Source organism: Onychomys torridus, chromosome 1 (assembly GCF_903995425.1).
Source record: "Onychomys torridus chromosome 1, mOncTor1.1, whole genome shotgun sequence".
In the NCBI taxonomy this organism is placed as follows: Eukaryota; Metazoa; Chordata; class Mammalia; order Rodentia; family Cricetidae; genus Onychomys; species Onychomys torridus.
The window spans coordinates 60,776,676-60,799,062 of record NC_050443.1 but is presented as its reverse complement, the minus strand read 5'-3'; the positions used below and the strand labels follow the sequence as shown (position 1 = coordinate 60,799,062).

The 22,387-nt window shown below is 46.5% G+C and overlaps 1 protein-coding gene across 1 annotated transcript in view; it reads left to right on the top strand.

The window, feature by feature from the left end:
- The window catches only part of Crtc3 (CREB regulated transcription coactivator 3), a 104,657-nt gene that overhangs the window by 52,590 nt on the left and 29,680 nt on the right, over nt 1-22,387 (top strand). Inside the window, exons 3-6 of the mRNA XM_036171219.1 lie at nt 3,446-3,565; nt 13,621-13,682; nt 15,800-15,862; nt 17,897-17,997. Coding sequence (XP_036027112.1) covers nt 3,446-3,565; nt 13,621-13,682; nt 15,800-15,862; nt 17,897-17,997 — 346 coding nt within the window. The remainder of the gene's footprint in view (nt 1-3,445; nt 3,566-13,620; nt 13,683-15,799; nt 15,863-17,896; nt 17,998-22,387) is intronic.

The following is a 22,387-nucleotide window of genomic DNA, read 5'->3' as shown; positions in this document are numbered from 1 at the left end:
GGGGGTGTGCATATGAACACACACACACTCAGGGGTGTGGGAGAGATTGATTGCTACCCAAGATTTTGGTTCCTTGGGGGAGTGCTCAGAGAATATAATACAGTGGGCTATTAGCTCTAGGTTTCTTCACTGAATCCCACAACTTGTAGAGGCCTGGTGTTGGAATCCTGTAATTCGAGCTGCTGAGGAGGCCAAGGCAAGAGAATCACAAGTTCAAAGGCCAGCCAGAGCAACAATTTAGCAAGACCTTCTCAAAAAGTTAAAGGTGACAACTACCAGACAATTCAACGGGGGCTGCAAATGGGACTCAGGCAGGCAGGGTGCTCGCCCAGGACTGGAGGGGTGGGTGGGGGTGGGCAGGGGGCATTTCTGCCATCTCAGCCGTCAGTGAGAAAGGTTCTGCTGTCAGTGTTGGCTGTGGCTCCCCTGCCTTGTCAGCCACTGATTACCTGCGAGGCAGGACCAGTTTGCTGCCCTGCTAGATACATTTTCTGGAAAAATTCGGGAGTTTACAATCCTGCAAGATAAGGAGAGCCCGAGAGCAAGGTTCTCTGCATGTGGACATCCAGTTCCCACAGTAGTTTTGAGCTGCTTTGAATATCCACATATCCCCTTTCCTCATAGCTCACCACAGAAACAAAGAAGTGGCCTTGGCCATCTCCTGCCCACCTGAGTGTTAGCCTCAGCCCGCTCCCTACCTCTGGGGCTCCCTGGAATCTTTTTTTTTTTTTTTTTTTTTTTTTTTGAGCAGGCTCTACTCAGTTGGCCTCCTGCAGATTGATAACTTAGGGCCAGAGTAGTTCTTGCTGCCCAGGCATTTCTCTGTGCTCACCTCAACCATCAGGTCAACCTGTATGACAGCCTAGCAGGCCAGCCCTTGACTGCTGAGGTCCTTGCTGGCCTCCTGGGGTTAACTTGCACTTTCAGGCTATTGGTGGTCCCCCCCCCCCCCCCCGGTTGCTACTAACAACGCCCTGTGCTCCCTCCCTCTCTGCTCTCTGGTGCTCAGGGTCCCACTTGAGCAGAGCTGGCTCCAGACCCTGATGAGGTTCCTTGGCCAGCCCTTCCTTTATTGTTTCAGAATAAAACTAAGTTATCCCAAACAAACAAAAAGCCATGGAAATACAGCTGAGTTTGAGTTTCTCCCACAGTGAGTTCTTGGAATTGTTAGAAATTCTTTCAGATGACTTTTCCTCCTCTGTTGGCGTGCTGTGCTGACAATGCTCATCTGCCTTGCGTGGTCCTCACTGTACCCCAGATAGCACTGAGGTCTCCGGAATCTCAGATTCTGGATCCTTACAGTGCTCCTCAGAGCTGAGCTGAGGCCCTCCTGAAAGTGTATGGCAGCAGTCTTGGATTTCTGCCCCCTGCTTTTGTCTGTTCTCCCCAGTGCGGCTCTTGTTGCTGTCCGTACTGAAGCAGAGGGTTAGCTGTAGAAACACTGATCCAAACACCAGGCTCTCAGCAGACATCGCTCTTCACTTGGATTACAGGCAGCAGCTTCAGGGCATCCACCAAAGCTCTCCCCATGTCTTTCTGCAGTCCAGGCAGAAGGAACATGCTTTATTTGGGACCTAGCATTCTCACAGCATGAAGAAAAGGGTAAGAGAGTTTGTTTGGATCAGATATTCATTTGCTCCTAAGTCACTGACCACTGCTGCCTCAAGTCACTTGTCTGCTTACCTCCCCGCTCCACAGACATTTATTCTAGGCTCTGGCTAGAGGTGGTGTGGCATGAGCAACAGGTGGTGCCTCCCTGAGGTCTAGGTCTGTTGAGGGAGATGTAGGGAGGCTTCCTTCCCATGCTGGAGAAGACACTAACCATGAGAAGAATCTATAGGGTGACCTTTAATGGGATGTTTCTCAGTATGCCCTATCACACGCACATCTACCTTCCCTTCTAATGCCCAGATATATCTGGGACAGGGCAATCCACACATAAGGGATCTCATTTCATTTTATTTTTGTCTTTATTTTTATCACATTATTTATTGACTTGTTTATTCATGTGTACCACAGCATGTGTGTGGAGGTCAGAGGACAATTTATGGGAGTTGTTCTCTTTCCAACATATGGGTCCTGGGAGGAGTGAACTCAGGCCATCAGGCTTGGTGGCAAGTACCTAAACCACATTGAGCCATCTCACTGGCCCCTCATTTCTTTTTTTGTTTTCTTTTTTCTTTTTTTTTTTTTTTAAAGACAGGGCTCTGTGTAGCCCTGGCTGTCCTGGAAATAATTTGTAGCCCAGGCTGGCCTCAGACTCACAGCAGAGATCCGCCTGCCTCTGCCTCCCAGTGCTGGGATTAAAGGCATGCGACACCACCACCTGTTCTCACTTCACATTCCTAACAAGCCTAAATGGAAACTATCATACCTATCTTATAGGTAAGAAAGCCAGAGTGACTTGTTAGCAAGAAGAAGATGTTGAGACGTCTCTAGATCATACAGTTTTTGAATTACAATGTAGATTGCTGGCTTTATGAGCATTAGAAATGAAGTACTATATGATTTCTGAATTAGTAAATAGAGGATTTTATATTATGAAATAATGTTAAGTACAAAAACTAGATCTCAAAAATATATTCCCTGTCTGGGTACAACGATGTAAAAGTGGTACACAAGCAAGCTTGCAAAGAAAGGAAAAATTAAGTACTTTCAGGCAGCAGAGTTTAATTTCATTTTGATATTTATTTATTTGTTTGAAATAGGGTTTCACTCTGTAGCTTAGGTTGGCCTTGAACTCATGATTCTTCTGCCTCTGCCCCTTCAAATTCTGGAGTTACAGGTGCCACCCAACTCAATATTGCATTTTAAACATTTGTGTGTGTGTGTGCACGCGTGTGCTTGAATGAGTGCACACTCATGCACGCATATGGGTGTACATTCTGTGGTGCTTGTGGAGAGGTCAGAGGACAACTTGGTAGAGATGGTTCTTTCCTTTCATCTCTTTGTAGGATCTGGGGGTTGAACCCAGGTTTGAGTTTGCAAGGCAGGCACCTTTACCCACAGAGCCATCTTGCTGGCCCAGTAAATACACTTCAAAAAGCTCTCAGAAGGCAAGAAGAGACTGAAAGAGCTTGAAGCCATAGTCCCCTATTCCTTATTTCCTAATTATGACAATTTTTTTTTTTTTTTTAAGCTGAGGATTGAACCCAGGGCCTTGTACTTGCTTGGCAAGCGCTCTACCACTGAGCTAAATCCCCAACCCAGACAATTTTCATATATAGTCTGTCTACTTCCACATTAACACATTGAAGACTATTTTTGATATATTCTGTAATTGTGTAGAAACAGCCACATGGGACATTTTATTTACCTTGACACAAAGCACCACCGTGCAATAGTACAATTAGACACTCAGGCTTTCTGTCTGTTATCAGTCGTTCTGGAGGGTGAGTGGCAACTTCATGGTGAGAGGCCGAACGTTCTTCCTTTCTCTCTGCAGCCGTCTTTCCATCAAGCTGACAACGTCCGCGGAACCCGCCACCATGGGCTGGTGGAGAGGCCAGCCCGAAACCGTTTCCACCCACTTCACCGACGGGCTGGGGAGAAGCCAGGGAGACAAATATCCTTTTTCAGGGTCTGAGGAGAGTGTGCGTTCGGAAATGCTTGTGAAACGCTCAGGATTTATGTCACTGTCATTCTGTCTGATCTGCAAGAGGAAGCACTAAAAGGGACTGCGTTCACCACTGTAAACACTCCTGCAGCCAGATCGGGAAAGACCATGGAGGTGTTTACGAAAACATCGGGAAAGCTCTGTTGAATGGAACAACAGAGCATGAACATGTAATTCTGGCATGTAAGGTATCCTCAGCATTGTCTCCAGAAATCAGCAGAGTTAAGCTTGACTTAACTTAGAGAGATTTAGTCCATCTAGCAAAAAAAGTGGGCAAATTGATGTTTGCATTTCTGTTGACCTGATGACCTGCTTTTGGAACTTAAAGGAGAAATCACTTAAGATTGTTTGTATAGTTTCAAACTCAGTAAGTGACAAGTAAAATGTAAACTTGGTATTTAGGAAAATTCTTTTTTTTTTTCCTTTTAATTTATGTGCATTGGTGTTTTACCCTCATGCATGTCTGTATGACAATGTTGGATCCCCTGGAACTGGAGTTACAGACAGTTGTGAGCCGCTATGTGGGTGCTGGGAATTGAACTCGGGACCTCTGGGAGAGCAGCAAGTGCTCTTAACCACTGAGCCATCTCTCCAGCGGTATTTAGGAAAATTCTTAAACAATGATGTGACACCAAACTCTGTGTTGCTAAGTAGTAAAGAAAAGGGGCCAGTGAATTCATCTGGCAGTTGATTTAAGTGGTGCTTCTTAGGAGTGGGGTAGGCTGGGGTGGCATCCTGTGGGGCTCATCAGTGTGAGGGTTTGGGGAGACAAAACTGAGCTGGATGCTGTGGGAGAGGGAGAAACAGCAGCGTGCCAGGAGCTGTTCTCACTTCACGCTTCTCAGCGCAGGCACAGGCTGAGGAAGGAGCAGAGAGGCGTGGTGAGTCTCCCTCCAGAGAGCCGATTCCTGGCAGTGATGGTAGAGTTGGCTTCACAAGCTTAGAAACCAGGAAGTGGGGGAGGGCACTCATGTTTACTGAGCACCTACCCATGCCAGGCACTGTGCGGGGTAATTTATAAGTCATTTAGTCCTCAGAATTCAATGAATCGTTTATTTTTTTAATCCTCATTTTCCCACGAGAAAACTAGATGTCAGAGTAACTTGCCTGTGACTCATGTAGCCCAGGCTTGTCCACTCATTGGCAAGGAGAGCCATGTGCTAGAGAATACTCCTGTTCTCCTGGGACTCGCAGAGGAAGTCCCAACTGTTCTTGCTTTCCAGGCCCCTTGGGTTTTACTCTATTGAGGACAGTGATCCGGTGAATACTGATCTCTCCTATCTCCTCTCCAGACACACGAGATTAGATCCACACAGGTGCAGTGACTTCTAGCTTTGTCTGTAATATGGCTGCTGTCAGGGAAAATGAAAGTGCCAGATGGTCTTGAGAATTCCTTCCTGGAATGAGTGATGACTTCACATAGAATGCAGAAGGTAAAAGGGAAACACAGTTTATCTAGCTAGCACATGTGAGTTACGGAGTGGCACACCAAGCAACTATCCAAACTGCTTGGAATTCTCTAGCAAAAGACCAAATGTTTCTCTGCCTGATTTAACAACACGTGGGCGACAGAGTATAGCTCAGTGGTAGAGTACTAACATTCTCAAGGTTTTGGGTTCAAGAAAAAATGTTTTTCCTGCTAGTGTGGAAGAGAAACTAGCTTGGGTAAAGCAAGCCCTGGGTTCAATTCTCAGCATGAAAAAGAAATAGAGGGGAGGAAGGAAAGAGGGGTAAAAAGAAGAAGAGGTGGGGAGAAGAAGAGAAGGAAGGAGAGGAAAAGGAATGGAGAATGCGGCTTGAGGGTTAAGTAAGAAGTAGGGTGTGGTGGGTCCGTTCATTAAACATGTATTCATGGAGACTGGACCAGGCGATGTCTTGAGGACTGAGGACAAAGTGATAAGTGAGGTGTCATTCCTGTATTCTTGAGTTTTACAGTCCTTTGGGAGATGACAGACAGCTAAGAGGCAAAGAATAGTAATTAATTAAGAAAAGTAACTTCGGGCCGTGTCTTAGTTACTTTTCTACTGCTTTAATAAGACACCTTGACCAGGACAGCTCATAGAAGAAAGAGTTTATTGGGGACTTAGAGTTTCAGAGGGTGAGAGTTTGTGACCGTCATGGTGGGGAGCATGGCAGCAGGCAGGCAGGCAGGCATGGTGCTGGAGCCGTAACTGAGAGCTCACATCTTGAGACACAATCTCAGAGCAGAGAGAGCTAATTGGGACTGTCTTATGAAACTTCAAAGCCCACCCCCATAACACCTCCTCCAACAAGGCCACCACTTCTCATCTTTCCCAAATAGTTCCACCAACTGGGGACCAAGTATTCAAACATATGAGGCTGTGGAGGCTGTTCTCATTCAGACCACCACAGATGGTAATATTAAGAGTTCCAGTTTCCAAAGAAACGTTCTGGCAAAGGCAATGGAACGTATAAAGTTCAGGGAACCTGTCTCTTTGCAGGTACTGTGTCTGAGGATGACCTGACTCTGAATCAGCCTGTTAAGAGCATCAGCAAGGCTTGCCAGCTCCCAAGGGAAAGGAAAGGAAGGAATATACAGAGGAAGTTGTTGAGCTTCCAGAGAGGATGAGTCTGATTCACTGATCAGGAGCCAGTTCTCTGTGGTCATCTTTTAAGTCCTTAATTTGGATTCTGGGCCTAGACATCTGCTGATGTAGAGAAAGCTCACTAGTCTAGGGGTATCCACCAGTGAGCTCTGGGGCCCTGTTTGAGGGTCAAAACACCGTGAGCATTGAGTGAGAACAGGATGCTTTTACATCTCAGGTGGTAACTTACTTGGAATTTGGAGGGAGACACCTGAGTCGTTCTTTCCTGGCCGGTGTTCTGTGGGCTGTGAAGTAACTCCCTTTAAACTGTTGCCTTTCATGTTTATCCATAGTACCAGTCTAATTTGTTTGGTTTGTTTGGTTTTTCGAGACAGGGTTTCTCTGTAGCTTTGGAGCCTGTCCTGGACTAGCTCTGTAGACCAGGCTGGCCTCGAACTCACAGAGATCCGCCTGGCTCTGCCTCCCGAGTGCTGGAATTACAGGTGTGTGCCACCACCGCCCGGCCACCAGTCTAATTTTTAAAAGTAGCCTTCTATGTATATGGATGTTTTGCCTGTGTGTATGTCTGTGCACCATTTATGTGTTTGGTGCCTGTAGAAGCTGGAAGAAGATGTGAGGTTTCCTGGAATTGTAGTTACCTACAGTTGTGAGCCGCCATGTGGATGCTAGAAAGCAAACCCAGGTCCTCTGAAAGATCAGCCAGTGCCCTTAACCTCTGAGCCATCTTTCCAGCCCCAAGTTTTGCCATTTTAAAAGCCAGAAAACTGGTTTGAATCCTTGTTGATACCAACAGAAAAAATAGATGTATTCAGAATTCTTTTATTGTAGTTGTTTCTTAGTGTGGGTATTGTTTAGGTCTGCTAACAAGGGTTTGGTCCAGGGCTACAATGGTCACAGAGAAAATGAACATTGTTCATCAAATAATCCAGCTTCCTCCCGAAGTGGGCAGCCACGCCCCAGGGCCCAAGCACAGGAGACTCCTTCTGCAGTAGGTCATGCTTTTGGCCGGCATGGCCACCACAAGGCCAGGGCATTGCCCATCAGGACCCTGCCAGCGCCTGTCACTTGCAGGCAAAGTAGAGGCACCACCCAGGCTGCTCTTGGTCTGGGAAGCTCAGTCTAGAAAATGATGCCTGTTTGCCACAGGCCATGCGTTCAGCACCCCCACCCCTGCTTCTCAATGGTTGTAGACCTGCTCTGTCCCCAACACTGTTTTATTGAGTTTCGGGACTATTTTCTGATCTGTAGGTAATGTGTTAGAAAACACCATCTATTGGTGAAATTGAGGCCACTCCATGTAGTTAAAAGGGAGGTTTATTTTGTGGGGTACCTTACCGGGTCTGGGAAAGGTGTGGCACAGTCCAGAGGTGTTCTCTGGAGAACTCTGCTCTGTCTACCTCCAGTGTCCAAGGTCCAGGAACCAAGATAGCCAGCACATCTGGATCTCGGTTCTTTAGGGTCCTCTCTTGGCCCCCCGCCTTGTAGGCGTGACTGTTACCGAAGCCTCAGTGGGGGTTGGAGCTTCCAGGTCAAAGCTGGAATGGCTGCCCACTGCAGCCATCTTCTGAGAGAGGTGTGTCGGTGTGAAAGGAAGAGAGCCAACGTTAGACAGTCCCCGCAGAACTGAGGCCCTGGCCTGAGCAGTCCTGAATCACTTGCCTGAGGAACTGACGGGACCTCTCCTCTGCGGCCAGCCTTGGCTTATCTGGTCACAGCAGGGTGGAAACTCAGAACATGGGACATTGTTCTTTGAATTCATAGCCTGTTAAGTCTAAGGAACACTGTGCTGCCAGGTGGTGGCGGCACACGCCTTTAATCCCAGCACTCAGGAGGTAGAGACAGGTGGATCTCTGTGAGTTCGAGGCCAGCCTGGGCTACCAAGTGAGTTCCAGGTAAGGTGCAAAGCTTTTCAGAGAAACCCTGTCTCGAAAAACCAAAAAAGAAAAGAAAAGAAAAGAAACACTGTGTCCTCCATACCTGCTCTTGGAGTCTCATGGTACATAGTGGGGTTCTGAGAAGCTCTGGAGTTAATAGATGTCTGTCTTTATGGGTTTTCAAAACCTATGTGACCTCCAAAACCCACCCCTAACACAACATTCCTATCCAAAGTCAGAGAAACACTGGTCCTTTAGAGTTCTAAGGTAGAACGTTCCTGATTTCATAATGTCACATGCAGCCTGCTTCCCCCTCATATGGGCAGAGACTTAGAAAGATCTCATACATTTCTTTTAAAATTTGACTTGAGGGCTGGCAAGGTGGTTCAGCAGCTAAAGGGGTTTGTCATGCATGCTTAGCAACCTGAGTTCCACTCCCAGAACCCATGCAAAGCTGGAGAGAGAGAATTTACTCTATTTTAAAGTTAACCAGTGTGCCTTGCATCATACACATACTCATGTGGACTAATAATTTAAAGTTTTGGGGCTTGATATATTCTTTTTATAGGGCATATTTGGGCTGAACATGGTGGCTTACACCTGCTATTCCAGCGATCAGGAAGCCGAGATAGGGAGATGATTTCAGTTCAAGGCCAGCCTGGGCTATCCAGTGAATTCAAGGCCATTCTGATCTAGAATGAGACCCTGTCTTAGGAAGGGAGAAAAAAGAAAAAAGAAAAGGAAACAGAAATCAGGGAGCAAGGGGAAATAGAGTAGCAATAAAGGTCCAGTACAGACGATGGGAAGGACTCAAATAGTCTCCTTCTCTTAGACAGAGAAGCCTGGCTTCTCAGCTCTCCATGCTCAGGCCCATCCTTGCTGAGCTCAGAGTCACACCAGCATCCTTCCTGAGTTCTTGAAGTCAGCAAGGTTAAACTGAGCCCAGTCCGCTGACTTAGATGAGTTAGAAGAAAGGAGGGAGCCCATAGGTCACACCTTCTAGCTTCTTTTACTTCAGCCTAGTCACATGAAGAACAGCCAGGATTTACTGCATTTTCCTGTTCTAAGTGCTTATTACGCAGGTTAAAATGCAAACTACTATACCTCAACATTGAAGCAACAAGTACTTGATCACTGTGTTATTATAACATCATATTCTAGCTTGAGTGGCCAGTACTTTGTGATGGGACTTAATGATTTTTTTTGTTTGTTTGTTTTGAGGCAGAGTCTCTCTATGTAGCCCTGGCTGTCCTGGAACTCACTATGTAGACCAGGTTGGTCTTGAACTCACAGATATCTGCCTATCTCTATTTGCCCAATTGCTGGGATTAAAGGTGTGCATCACCACACCAACTGGGACTTTATGATTTTAAGGATGGCAATGTACTTAAAAAAACCATGCTAGACATCTGCTTTATGAATTGAACTTCTGTAAGCAGAGATTCATCAGATTTTCAGAAGAAAGGCAGATAAGCACAGGCTGTGAAACTCGGTGTCTCCTCCCTACAGGCTTTGCCGACTCCAGCACTGATACACTCGTGTTTCATGGGGCCTGCCACTCCCTCATCACCTCTGCCTCTTTTCTGTCTCCCCGGGAGCTACCCTGAACTTCAGGGACACCAAGCCTAATCAGGTTGAAGAAAGGTGTCTCTGGAATATATCTCTGTCTCATTGTGTTGGCTCAGAGTCAGATTAAGAAGTAAAACAATGAAGCCAGGTGGTGGTGGCGCACGCCTTTAATCCCAGCACTCAGGAGGCAGAGCCAGGTGGATCTCTGTGAGTTCGAGGCCAGCCTGGGCTACCAAGTAAGCTCCAGGAAAAGGCGCAAAGCTACACAGAGAAACCCTGTCTTGAAAGAAAAAAAAAGAAGAAGAAAGAAAAAAAGAGAGAGAGAAAGAAGACAATGAGACATGACAAAGAAAACAAGTTTGTGGAAGACAAACCCAGCAGTTACAGTGCTCTTCTTGGCAGAGGAAGTCATTCAGATCCCATTATTACCCACATTTCTCTAAGTCCATGTCTTGTGTTCACTTGAGATGCCTACCTGGGCCTCCATGGCAGGTCCCTACTCCAGTAAGACCCCATTTTAGGGGGGGGGTGGGGATTTAACTCAGTGGTAGAGCACTTGCCTAGCAAGTGCAAGGCCCTGGGTTCGATCCTCAGCTAAAAAAAAAAAAAAAAAACATTTTTTCCTGAGCCCAAGCAGGTGACACTTCATTTCTAGGCTCCATCTTCTTTTGAGAACACCCCGAGACATGTTTTCTCTTTTCTGGGGCCCATGGTGCCAGTTCACCTCCTCCCAGAAGGCCGTATGGCTTGGTACAGTCCGAAGCTTTGGTCAGTGAGTGGGAGGTTTGACCCCAGCCTGCCATGCCAGGGATTATGGATCTCTCCAGCTACTAGGACTGAGCCTCTGTCCCTTCAGCCACAAAATGGTCATCATGTCATCTACCTCCTAGGACTTTTAAGATTATAGGGGAGCTGCCAGGAGATGGAGCTTTAATCCCAGTACTTGGGAGGCAGAGTTTGAGGCCAAGCCTAGTCTACAAAGCAAGTTCCAGGACAGCTAGGACTATGCAGAGAAACCCTCTCTCACTACAGGGGAGCATGAATTTGTTTAACACAAGCCTGGCACACAGTAGGTGCTTATTATCTCCATTTTCCTGTTTCTGGTATCTTAATGTATACCTTGCATACTCTATACTATTATGCCCTCAAATATAAGAAATAAAGATTTAGAATCAAAAGCAGTATTGGTGATTGTTAAGTGTGTATGTGATCCAGCCAGTGACCTAGAGACAAAAAAGAGTGGGTTTGGTGATGGCAGTGAGAAGTCAGCCAGGTCGGTGAGGCTGTATGCACCAGAAAGGACAGGAGAGGGACCCGGCACTAGCAGAGGCAGAGAGTAACCGTGGTAGTGGGCCCAGACCAGAGAGGAGGTGAGGGAGCCCAGGGCCCTGCAGCCACACTGTGGGGCGACATCCCAGACCAGAGAGGAGGTGAGGGAGCCCAGGGCCCTGCAGCCACACTGTGGGGCGACATCCCAGACCAGAGAGGAGGTGAGGGAGCCCAGGGCCCTGTAGCCACACTGTGGGGCGACATCCCAGACCAGAGAGGAGGTGAGGGAGCCCAGGGCCCTGCAGCCACACTGTGGGATGACATCTCAGACCAGAGAGGAGGTGAGGGAGTCCAGGGCCCTGCAGCCACACTGTGGGGCGACATCTGCTGTGAAGTCTGATTAGCCTTTCAGCAAGAGAGAATGTTGGAAAGTGGGGGTTTTTAAGATTGATTTTTTATTATATTTAAGTCTTTATGTATGGGGGAGGGTATGTGCATATAAGTACAGATTCCTAAGGAGGTCAGAGACATTGGATCCCTTGGATCTGGAATTCCAGGTGGTTGTGAGCTGCCCATTCTTAACTATTTAGTCATTTCTCCAAACCCCCACACACACCTTTTAAATGAATTAATTTTTTACTTCTTTTTGAAACAAGGTCTCACTGTGTAGCCCTGACCTGCCTGGAACTTACTATGTACACCAGGATAGCCTTGAACTCACAGAAATAAGCCTGCCTCTGTCTCCTAGAGTGCTGGGATCAAAGGCATATGCTACCACACCCAGCTTTTTATTTCTTTAATCAGGAGACTAACAATATTTAAAATATCTTTAAAAAGTCCTCTCAGTGTAAGTCGCCAAGTCAACACTAACAGCTCTGCTGTACTCAGTGTGTAGTGAACGTTCCATTTGTCTTTCCATGTGTTTGGAATGGGTCTTGAGATGTGCTAGACCCAATAAGCAGCACAGAACCTAAAACAATGCCTTTTTGTACCAGGAATTTATGTCCACTTTAAGTTTAATACAGTTCTTTTTTGATTTAGATGTAACATGAACTCACCTTAATTTGGAAAGAGAAAATATTTTAAAGATAGGTATGGCTGGCTATAAATGCCTATAATCTCAGCAGTCATGAGGCTGAAATGGAAGGATTGCTTTGATTCTGAGGCTAGCCTGGGCTACATGATAAGTTCTAGGCCAACCTAGGCTACTTAGTAAGCGCTTGTCTCAAAAACAAACAAAGCCTCCCCCAAACAAACTCAAAAGGGAAGTGCATCCCCCAGCACTGGGGATTGAACCCAGGGCCTTACACATGCTAGACAAGTACTCTGCCACTGAGCTATATCCCCATGACTTCTTGTTTTTACTTTGTTTGAGAGAGGGTCTCACTAAATTGCCAACTGTGGTCTCAAACTTGCCATATTTCTGCCTTGGCCTCCTGAGGAAAAAGGAAGTATATTACTGGAACCCAAGGAAACCATATGATGTCATTACAATTATCTCTGTGGTGTTGACTTCTGGCATGACAAACATTCTAGAGCCACCTGGACTCAAATACCTCATGAAAAGCCACCTGGAAAGTACTCTCCTTGGTCCTGTTTGTATCTCGAGCCTATCCCAGAGCCAGTTGCTGTTTGAGGTGAATTGGATACCTTGACTAAAGCTAACTGGGCCTGAGTCCATCCATCCCATGAAAAAAGACGCCTGTACAGGATGACCTTAGCCATGTTTGTAATGCAAGTAGGTGAAGTTCTTGAAAACAGATGTTGGACAGGAAACACACACACACACACACACACACACACACACACACACACACCACACACGAGGCAGGAGAGGGAAGAATGCTCAGTGGGCAGAGTACTTAGCATGTAAACTTGAGGACCTGAGTTTGGTCCCCAGAACCCATGTGAAAAAACAGGATATGGTGACACCCACTTATAATGAGAGCACTGGGGCTGGAGAGATGGCTCAGTGGTTGGGAGCACTGGCTGTTCTTCCTGAGGCCCCGGGTTCAATTCCCAGCACCCACATGGCAGCTCACAACTGTCTGTAACTCCAGTTCTAGGGTATCTTCACCTTCACACCAATGCACATAAAAAAGAAAGTTAAAAAAAAAAAATAATGAGAGCACTAGGCAGGCAGAGACAGGCAGATCCCTGGCGTGGGCTGGCCAGTCAGCCTTGTCTGCACAGCAAGCTGCAGCCCAAGAAGCTCTGGCTCAACAAACAAGGAGCCAGCCATGGTGGTACAAGCCTTTCATCTTAGCTCTCGGGAGGCAGAGGCAGCACTTGGAGGCCAGCCTGGTCTACATAGCAAGTTCCAAAACAGCCAGAACTATATAGGGAGACCCTGTCTCAAAAAACAAGATCAAACAACAGAATACCAAGGTAGATAGATGGCTTTTGAGGAATGGAACCTTAGGATGACTTCTGACCTCCACAGACACACACCTGTACACACATTTACACACACACACACACACACACACACACACACACACACACGTGCACATACACAACACAAAAAGGAAAGAAACACCACGCACGAGTCTGGTGAGGACACTGGTTAAAGCTGGAGGCCTGGAACTGCTGAGAATGTGTGAGTGGGTTGCCCCATCGGGTGTGGAGAGTGATAGCCAAGAGCCGGCGGCCTAACCTCCAGTTCAGTCTCTTAATTCTGCTTCAACTCCCCACAACTTTTGTTTTCCTTTATTAAAACTTCTACTTTGATGGAAATACCTTTGCAGCCAGTTACTCTTCGCAGCCCCTGGATGAGAGCTGGCCAAGGTAAGAGAGCCATGTCAAAGTATTTTGTTTTGTTTTATGGAAGTATTGTTTTAAATGTATTTATTTTTATTTTGTGTGCATTGATGTTTTTACTGCATGCATGTCTGTGTGAAGGTGTCAGATCCCCTGGAACTGGAGTTACAGACAGCATGTGAACTGCATACGATAGTGGGTGCTGGGAGTTGAACCCAGGTCCTCAGGAAGAGCAGTAGTGCTCTTACCCGCTGAGCCATCTCTCCAGCCCATTATAGAAGTGTTTTAACAGAGAGGAGAGAACCTCTTTTTAATGGTTTAACTTTATTTTAACTATCTTGAATGATGTTTTAGACTTATTTATATATTATTTTAGTTTTTTTTTTTTTCCAAATATTTGAGCCAAGATCTCTTGTAGCTCAATCTGGCCTCAAATTTGTGATATAGCCAAGGATGCCCTTGAACTCCTGATCCTCCTGCCTCTGCCTTTCCAATGTTGTATTAGAGACAAGTTCCACTATGGGGTTTTTGTTGTTGTTGTTGTTTTGTTTGTTTGGTTGGTTTTTTTGTTTGTTTTGTTTTTTGAGGCAGGGTCTCTCTATGTAGTAGAGGCTGTCCTGGAGCTTGCTATGTAGACCAGGCTAGCCTTGAACTCACAACAATCCTCCTGCCTCTGCCTCCCAAATACCTGGCCTAGCTAGAAATTTTCAACATCAAATTTTGTTTTATCTTATACGATGTAAGTCTTGAGCTGGGGGTGGTGGCATATACCTGAAATCCCGGCACTTAGAGTTGAGAATCACAAGTTTGAGGCCAGCCTGAGGAACTTAGTGAACTCCAGGTAGCCTGAGCTATGAAATGAGTCCCTGTCTCAGATCACGACAACATCAAAAAACCTCAGCCTTTCCATGGATAATTCTGAGCTTGTAAGGAAATAGAGAATAAAAATTACTTAAGCAAATCTAGATCCAAATAAAAATACATTGGGAAAACATTTACCAACAGAATGTCTGATTTGGTAGTCTTATGATAGACGTGAAAAATAAACTCCTTCTCTGGCATTTCTTAGTCAGTTACTGAGGAATGCAAGATGTCTGACGTGAAAACGTAAGCAGTGAATTTGGCTTCGAGTCTGTCACTAGGTCTTAGATCTGGTATAATGGTGACCTGTCCCACCAGTAACAGAAGGAGGACCCCCTCTGTTGTGCATGCGCATTACTTCACACCTCCATGTCAGACTTAAGAGATTCTTCAAATGGATGGATCTCCAGGAAAGGTGGCCCTCAGCTCTAATCCCAGAACTTGGGAGGCTGAAGCAGGAGGATTGCTGTGAGTTCAAGGTCAGCCTAGGATACAGTGTGAGACCCTGCCTCAAAAAAACCAAGAAGACATTAAATTAAAAAAAAAAAAAAAGAAAGAAACTCTCTGAGCCTCAACTCTCAATTTTTTTCCTCATTGATTTTTTGGGCAAATACTGACTAAGCCCTCATCATGGATAACGTAGTCTGGATCCGAGAAAGGAGGTCAGGATGGCCAACACTAGCCCCACCTCAAGCAGGTTTTCAGCCTCCTCAGGAGTCCTGAGTTTCAAGTTTGTAAGATAATACAGTCTTGTATTTTAAGTCAGAAAAGGCAGCTCTCCAAATGGATGTGCTTCATCCCTGTATCCCAGAAGTGTCTTTTGCTTCTCAGAGCCCTAGGGTTGGTGAGGAAACTATTTTCATAGGATGGTTAGCAAGTATATATGGCCTTCCATATGAGAGAGCAGAATGTTCACATCCAGGATTGCCAAAGCAGCCCTGCTCACACGCTCAAGTACATGATGAGGGGTAACATCATACACTGGAACAAGACCTAATGTCCCTTAGAGAGGGCGGTCATTCTTCCTTTGACCAGTTCCAGCCAGCATCCAAGTGTGCCCACCTGGCTGATGCTGTGCTATGGATTCGAAGTAGTTATCCTGGAAATCAGAGCTGTTGTTCCTCTCCACAGCGATGAGCAGAGTGAGGCCTGAGCATTTTAGATTACTCTGGGCCTGTATGGCTAGTTTAGAAGAGCCAACTGTCAAGAACTCTTTGGCCCATAGCTTAAGCTTCTTCTCTTCTCTTTTTTTTTTTTTTTTTTTGTCGTTCTGGTTTCTAAAGGCAACAGCCTCCTTGGAAAGAAGAGAAGCACCCTGGATTCAGGCTGACATCTGCACTTAACAGGTATGTGGACTGTTCCATAGTAGAAGAACATTTTCAAGAAGGAGACGATGGGTTTGGCCAGGTAGTCCGACATGTTATCTTGCTGCCCAATTTGTTTATATCAGTTGTGTTTATATGAAATGGTAAAGAAAAAAAAAAAAACACTGAGTGTGTAGGAGACAGTGTAATAAGAACATGAAGTCTGGAGAGGACCACCAAGGTGTGCCTCTGACCATGTGATCCTGACAAAGTCACTTCTGACTGCCTTGGTTTGTACCTATGAACATGGAGGTGGTAGTTGTCCCCGTGATGGGACTGATTGGCTGTAAGGAGTAAAGAGGATGCTACATGGAAGCACAGTACAATAGACACCAGCTGTTGTCGAGGTTGCTTACCCGGGCCACGTTCAGTCCTGACACCCAAGAGATGGGTGGCCTTTTCTGCTTTAAGAGGACAAATGGTTTTCCCCAGAAACCTTAGCTAATATGCAGAAGGATCTAGAATTTGAAAATCAACAACAAAAGACTTGAGTTGGGCATGGTGGCTCTGATCCCAGTTCTCCAGAGCTGAGAGGCAGGAGGACTGCACATTGAAAACCAGTATGGGCTGTGGAGCTGAACCTTGGAGAATAATTTGAAAATTAAAAATCTTTTAGTTGTGTGAAATTTTTAATGTATGCAGGAGAGAGAAAGTTGTAAGCAGCCCCTGCGCCCACTGAAAATGGTTCCCTCTTGACCAGCACCCTGCCAAGCTCATTTCTTCTTTCCCTTCATATGCCATCCCATGACCAGCTAGATAAAGCTTCTCTCTGTGAATGCCCTAACAATAAAAGGCCAGCAAGGGGCTTAAAAACAATAACGGCAATGTTATTAACAAAATTAACCATAATTTCTCTACATGGTCCAGTAGCCAGTCTACATTCCCATTTTCCTTATCTCTCTCAGTGTTGGACTGATGTTTTCTGGGTCTCTTGACTCTGAAGGAGCCAGGAGCCCTCAGGGCACACACTGTTCCTGCAGCATCCCAAGAGTCCTTCCCTTGTCGCCTCTTCCCTTCTCTGACGCCACGTGGCGAAAGTCACATGACACCTTTACCTGGAGCAGAGCATAAAGCAGCATTTGAGGCTGACTTGAAGTTGCTCACATGCTCCCTTTATGACGGACAGTTTGACCTTGGGATGGGATGGATAATTGATGTTGTCTTTTGGAGCTGAAGTTGTGCATACACTAGAACTGTCAGAGAGCATTTGAAATACTTGCTGTCCCAGACTTTGGCTTAGGACTATTTTACACTGTGGAAAACCCACTGAAAGAGCATTTCTCTCTGTGAGTGTACCCACTGACACTCAGCTGCTGCTGCTGGACTCTAACAGAGATATGAAATGCACCAATAAGCTTACTGCATGCCAACATAAATCCTGCCTTTTTAAAAAAGATACACAATAGCATTTTCTAAAGCAAACAAACTATCCAGAGACTGGTTGCTTCTTGTACCTCCGGCAGCCATAGTCAGGGCCTGCTCAGTCTGTTATGGCATGACACAACTTCTGGAAAGCCCTGTGGTGCCGTCCGGGTGAGAATGAAGGGTGTGGTGGTAGGGTTTTCACCTTGCGCTCCCCCTGAGAAGGTTAAGGACTGCTGTTTCGGCTGCCTTTCCACATAGGTTCAGGAATTCTCAGGAAGCCTCGTGCAGCCACAGTTTGGCCTGGCCACAAACCACAGACCGTCTTTTGAGATGCAGAGAGGGAAAGGATGGTCTCATGGAAGCTGTGAATCTGAGGCCAGCCTTGCTGAAATAGGTCACTGAGCCATTAGCGTCATAGTGTGAGACTATCCAAGCACAAATTAAACTTTTTGAACATATGGTGGTCCTCAGGTGCCTTCTTGGTGTAAAGGACTACAGGTAGGTCCTGATCCTTTATTGTATGGATGTTTGTAAGTCGATTATTCTCATCTCCTCTCCTGTTGGTAATATTCAGGAAAAAAAAAAAAAACTGCATTTCACTGAGGAAAAAAAAAATGGATTTTCAGCCAGACTCTCTCCTCCCCTCCTTAGGACCAATTCTGATTCTGCTCTTCACACGAGTGCTCTGAGCACCAAGCCCCAGGACCCGTATGGAGGAGGCGGCCAGTCCCCCTGGCCTGCCCCATACATGGGTAAGCCACACAGGCCCACTAACAGCATCTGTGCCTTCTGCTGCGCTGTGGAAACCGAGAGGAAAGCGTATGCGTGCATGCCTCTCCCCAGTTGGGTGGTCTCCAGGAAGAGCTCCCGGCAGGGGAGTGTGTGTGTTCACAGTTAGAATGCATCCCTTCGACACCCGCTTCCCTGTTGGCATCTCTTGAGCTTCCTGTTCCCTGTAGCAGCCGCCTTTTCTACACAGCTCTTCATGTGCTCAGGCTCCTGCGGTCGCATCCTTGATGGTCTTTGTCCTAGCTTCTTCCATCCTTGCAGTCTGATTTGGTTGGCTTCTCCAAAGCCTTCTTTTCTTACCGTTCCGACCAGGTTGGAGGAAGTGGCTTCACTTTGTGGGTCTGTGGACCTTGTATGGACCTGAGGATGAGGCAGACCGTGCCCCCCCTGGGGGGGGCAGCAGAACTGACGCTGGGGGAGAAATCAAGACAGGGGCGGGAGAGTCAAGAAGACCTTTCTGCAGGAAGGTGTGTCCCAGAGAACAAGGCAAGGGAGAGGAGCAGAATCGGAGCCGAGCATCATCTGCTCCCTGGTCTCCATTTCTTCTCAGAACACTGGTTTTCTCCCTGTGGGTCAGAGAGAGTGAAAGAGAGAGGCCTGGGGCTGGGAGAGGGCAGATGTGCCACCTCTGCTTTGGTTGTTAACCCCGTCTGCTCCTCATGCTGTCCTGCTGAAACCATCCAGACACTTCCCTTCGAGGCCTTTATTCTGGCTTTCCATACTTCCTGTTCCCCAGCCCACCCTTCACAGCTGTGTGAACCCGCTGGGGCCTTGCTGCTCCAGCCTTTCCCCACGTTTTCCTCTCCCACCCAGCCACACTTCCTCGGGGTGAAAGCCTCAGCTGTGTGTGCACTCGTGGGACATTTCATGACCGGTCTGGAGCTGTCCGGAGCTACCCGTGACCTCCACTGTCCCAAGCTCCTGCACACAGGTGCTGTGACTACTGATTCTTCATGTAGAATGCTTCTCTCCCTCTGCTTAGGGTGAATTTCTTGAAGGCACGATCTTAAAAGTCTTGTCCTAGCCAACACCTGCTGCAGTGCCCAGTACATAGGCAAGCTTACTGCTGGAGCAGTGAGAAGAAAAAATCACACAGTGCTGAGCACTCTCTAAAGCTCCCTCCAGGTGCTCACATCTAACCTGCACCCAAAGTGAGGGTGCTTCATTCAGATCCTTCCCACGCGTGTCTTTCTGGGCCTTCTAACCTAGAAAGAACATAGGTTTGAATCATCTAGTCCCTACACAGGTAGACTTTGAGTGTACGGACTGGCTCAGATACTAGCTTTTCCAGTTTTCCTCACACTTTTGGTTTATTTAAAGCCTAAGATGTCTGTTCCTTCCAAGGAGAGCCATTCATGGTCTTACGTCCTTGCATATAGTAGGGATAGGATTTGATAGTAATTGTTACTATATTAGTTCCCTTGGTGCAATTCATTGGTTGAAATGACTCTTGGTAAAGCCTGAGAGCTTTGGAATTGGTCAGGGACATCTGCTGTATTTCCACACATGGGAATGTGAGAGGGAAGTTGGAAATGGATATGGGTCACTAAACAGTGCTTAGAGAAGTGGGGTGTGTGGGAAGTTAGAGGAGATTGGCTTCAGGATAGGTAGAGATGGGTATGTATAAACAAAGCCTTAAAAGCAGAGACAAGCCAGTGGGGTGCCAGCTAGCCTCACATGATCTTCCAGAGCCCTGGTGGTGCTCTCTGTGCCGAGATTATCCTTTTCTAGAAGGGACTAATGGCCTGGAGAGGACAAGGGAGCCATTGGTAGTTTAAGGAGCATTTATACTCCCATGTAAAGAGAAGGGAACTAAAGAAATTGAATTGAATATTTACTCCAAGAGTAACGTAGTTTCTGAGGAAGAAGGGAGAACTGTCAGCAGGTGTGAGGCTGAGGCTGAGAGGTGGGGCGAGCAGACCCTGCCCTGTGAGCAGCAAGAAGGAAGTGGGAGGAAGGAGCGAGGCCTGGACAGGGCTCCTGGGCTCTCTTGGGAATTTGGTGGGCTCTCCTTTTCAGTGTTGGGAACCGTGAGGCCACAGTATCTGCCAATTGCAGGAGGTGGGCCAGCCCCCAGCATGGATGTCCTGGCCCCCAGCATGGGTGTCCTGGCCCCCTGGCATGGGTGTCGTCTGCACTGTGGGCCTGCGTCTGCAGTTGTCTCCATATCACAGAACTCAGAAACACGTCCAAATATGGATGTGTTTACATGGGAAAGCCAGTGTGTTTAAAATATTATTCAAGTCTCCAAGGATGGGAATTATTTCTGGGGAATTATATTTGTTGGTGGGAGCTATTTTAAATGGTTTTATGTATTTTCCCCCTGTAATTCATTAAAGTTTTTCATTTTCTTTCCTTTTGGATTTTAAAAATACCAACTAGCTTCACAAAAAAAAAAAAAAAAAAAGTATTTCTTTTTATAGGACCCACCAAATAAAGTAAAGATTTTAAAAGTGATGGGAAAATATAACCAAAGCCCAGAACTAGATTCTGTAGTAGGGATAATAATGATGGCCCTTTCCTGGGAATCTTTGCTGAGCATAGTGATGGAGGTTGTCGAAGTTGTTGCTGTTCCTGGGAGCAGATGAAGAGGGAGTGCTCTAACTACCTGAGCCATCAAGTATATGATCCATTTGCCAGCTCAATTTGTATCCCCAGGAAGCAAAGCTGTTCGTCTGATACATGGTTGGTACTTTTCATGATGGTTAGTGAATTACATGACAATTAGACATAAATGATAGGAAGTTGTAAATGACAGGAATTAACTTTTATGCAACCAAACAGGGTTTTTATAATTTCTCTCTCTTGTTGAACTACCCATTCCCCTGGTAGCATGTGCAGTTTAATATATTCCATTTTGTATATTCCATGTGGGTGGATCAGCACAATGGCTCTCTGTGACACTTGCCCTGTCCCATAGCCTGGCTTTATCTCCAAACTGTCCTCCTTCATAGCAGCAAGTAGAAGGAGCCAAAGTGGTCCTTGTTCTTCAGGGAGCAGCTAGGAGCTGAGGGCAGAGTGCAGGCTGTGACTGCAAACTGCCATCTCGGGCTGGAGAGATGGCTCAGCGGTTAAGAGCACCGACTGCTCTTCCAGAGGTCCTGAGTTCAATTCCCAGCACCCACATGGTGGCTCACAACCATCTGTAATGAGATCTGGCGCCCTCTTCTGAATACATAATAAATAAATCTTTAAAACAAAAACAAACCTGCAATCACTGAGGACTGTAGTCCCTTGAGTCTCCTCTGAGGGGTAGAGATGTGATCTGTAGCTCAGGGACCCTTCAAGCAGCACTAAGCTCTGACTAAGCCCTGACTCACAGTGTAAGGAGATGGTTTAAAGCCAAGCAGCCATAGGAGAGCTAAGCCCACCAATGACGCCTGTCCACCTGACGCAGACACCTCAGCTGAGCAAAGTCTCAGCAGGTACAATACTTACCATGCCAACATGAGAACCTGTGTGTAGATCCCCGGAATCCATGTAGAAGCCAGATGTTGCCATGTGCCCCTGTAATCTGAGTGTTTGTATGGGAAGGTCCCCAGTTCGTGGGCCAGATAGTCTGGAGTATGCAGCAGCAAATGAGAAGAGACCCTGACTCAAAGAAGGTGGAAGTTGAGGACCAACACCCAAGGATGTCTTCTGACCTCACATGCACATGCATCATGGCTCATATGTGGGGGGGCGGGGGAATAAAATAAAATATAAAAACAAAAACAAAAGCAAAAGTATCATCAGGGACGCAGGAAGGCTGAAATTCTAGAAACTTCTCTTAGGAGTCACTGTGGTTACAATATCTACACCTTGTATTTCTACTTCACATGAAGACTGTGAGGCATTATGTAGGCTTGCCAGACATGGGAGCACATAAAAGGAACATGGTCTCAGATGTTAGTTGGTTCAGCCCTCTGAGGCTTCAAGGCTATGGGTTTCCTGCAACACAGATGTGGCCTTGGTCGTTGCTGTCCTGTCCCCTGTGGGACTGCAGTGGAGGAATTTCCTCTTTTCTAGACACCTCGTCATAATTCCCTGCTTTTTGTTTTCATCGCTTTTGTTAAAGCTGTACCCTTTGGTAGTGTGTGTGTGTGTGTGTGTGTGTGTGTGTGTGTGTGTGTGTGTGTAAAATTGTGTGTAGTAGTGACAGGAGTAGTAGCAGTAGAAGTCTAAATTGGGCTACTTTATTATATGTTAATTTCAAATAAATTTGTCAGTCATGGCTGCCACCATCCTCTGGTCACTTAAGTGGACCCCTGAGAGTGATGTCTAGTTTCCCGTGTCCGCTCACCTGCAGCCCACACTCCAGACAAACTGCTCTCGCTCCCTGCCTTGTGCCTTGTGTCTTCACTGCCAAGTACC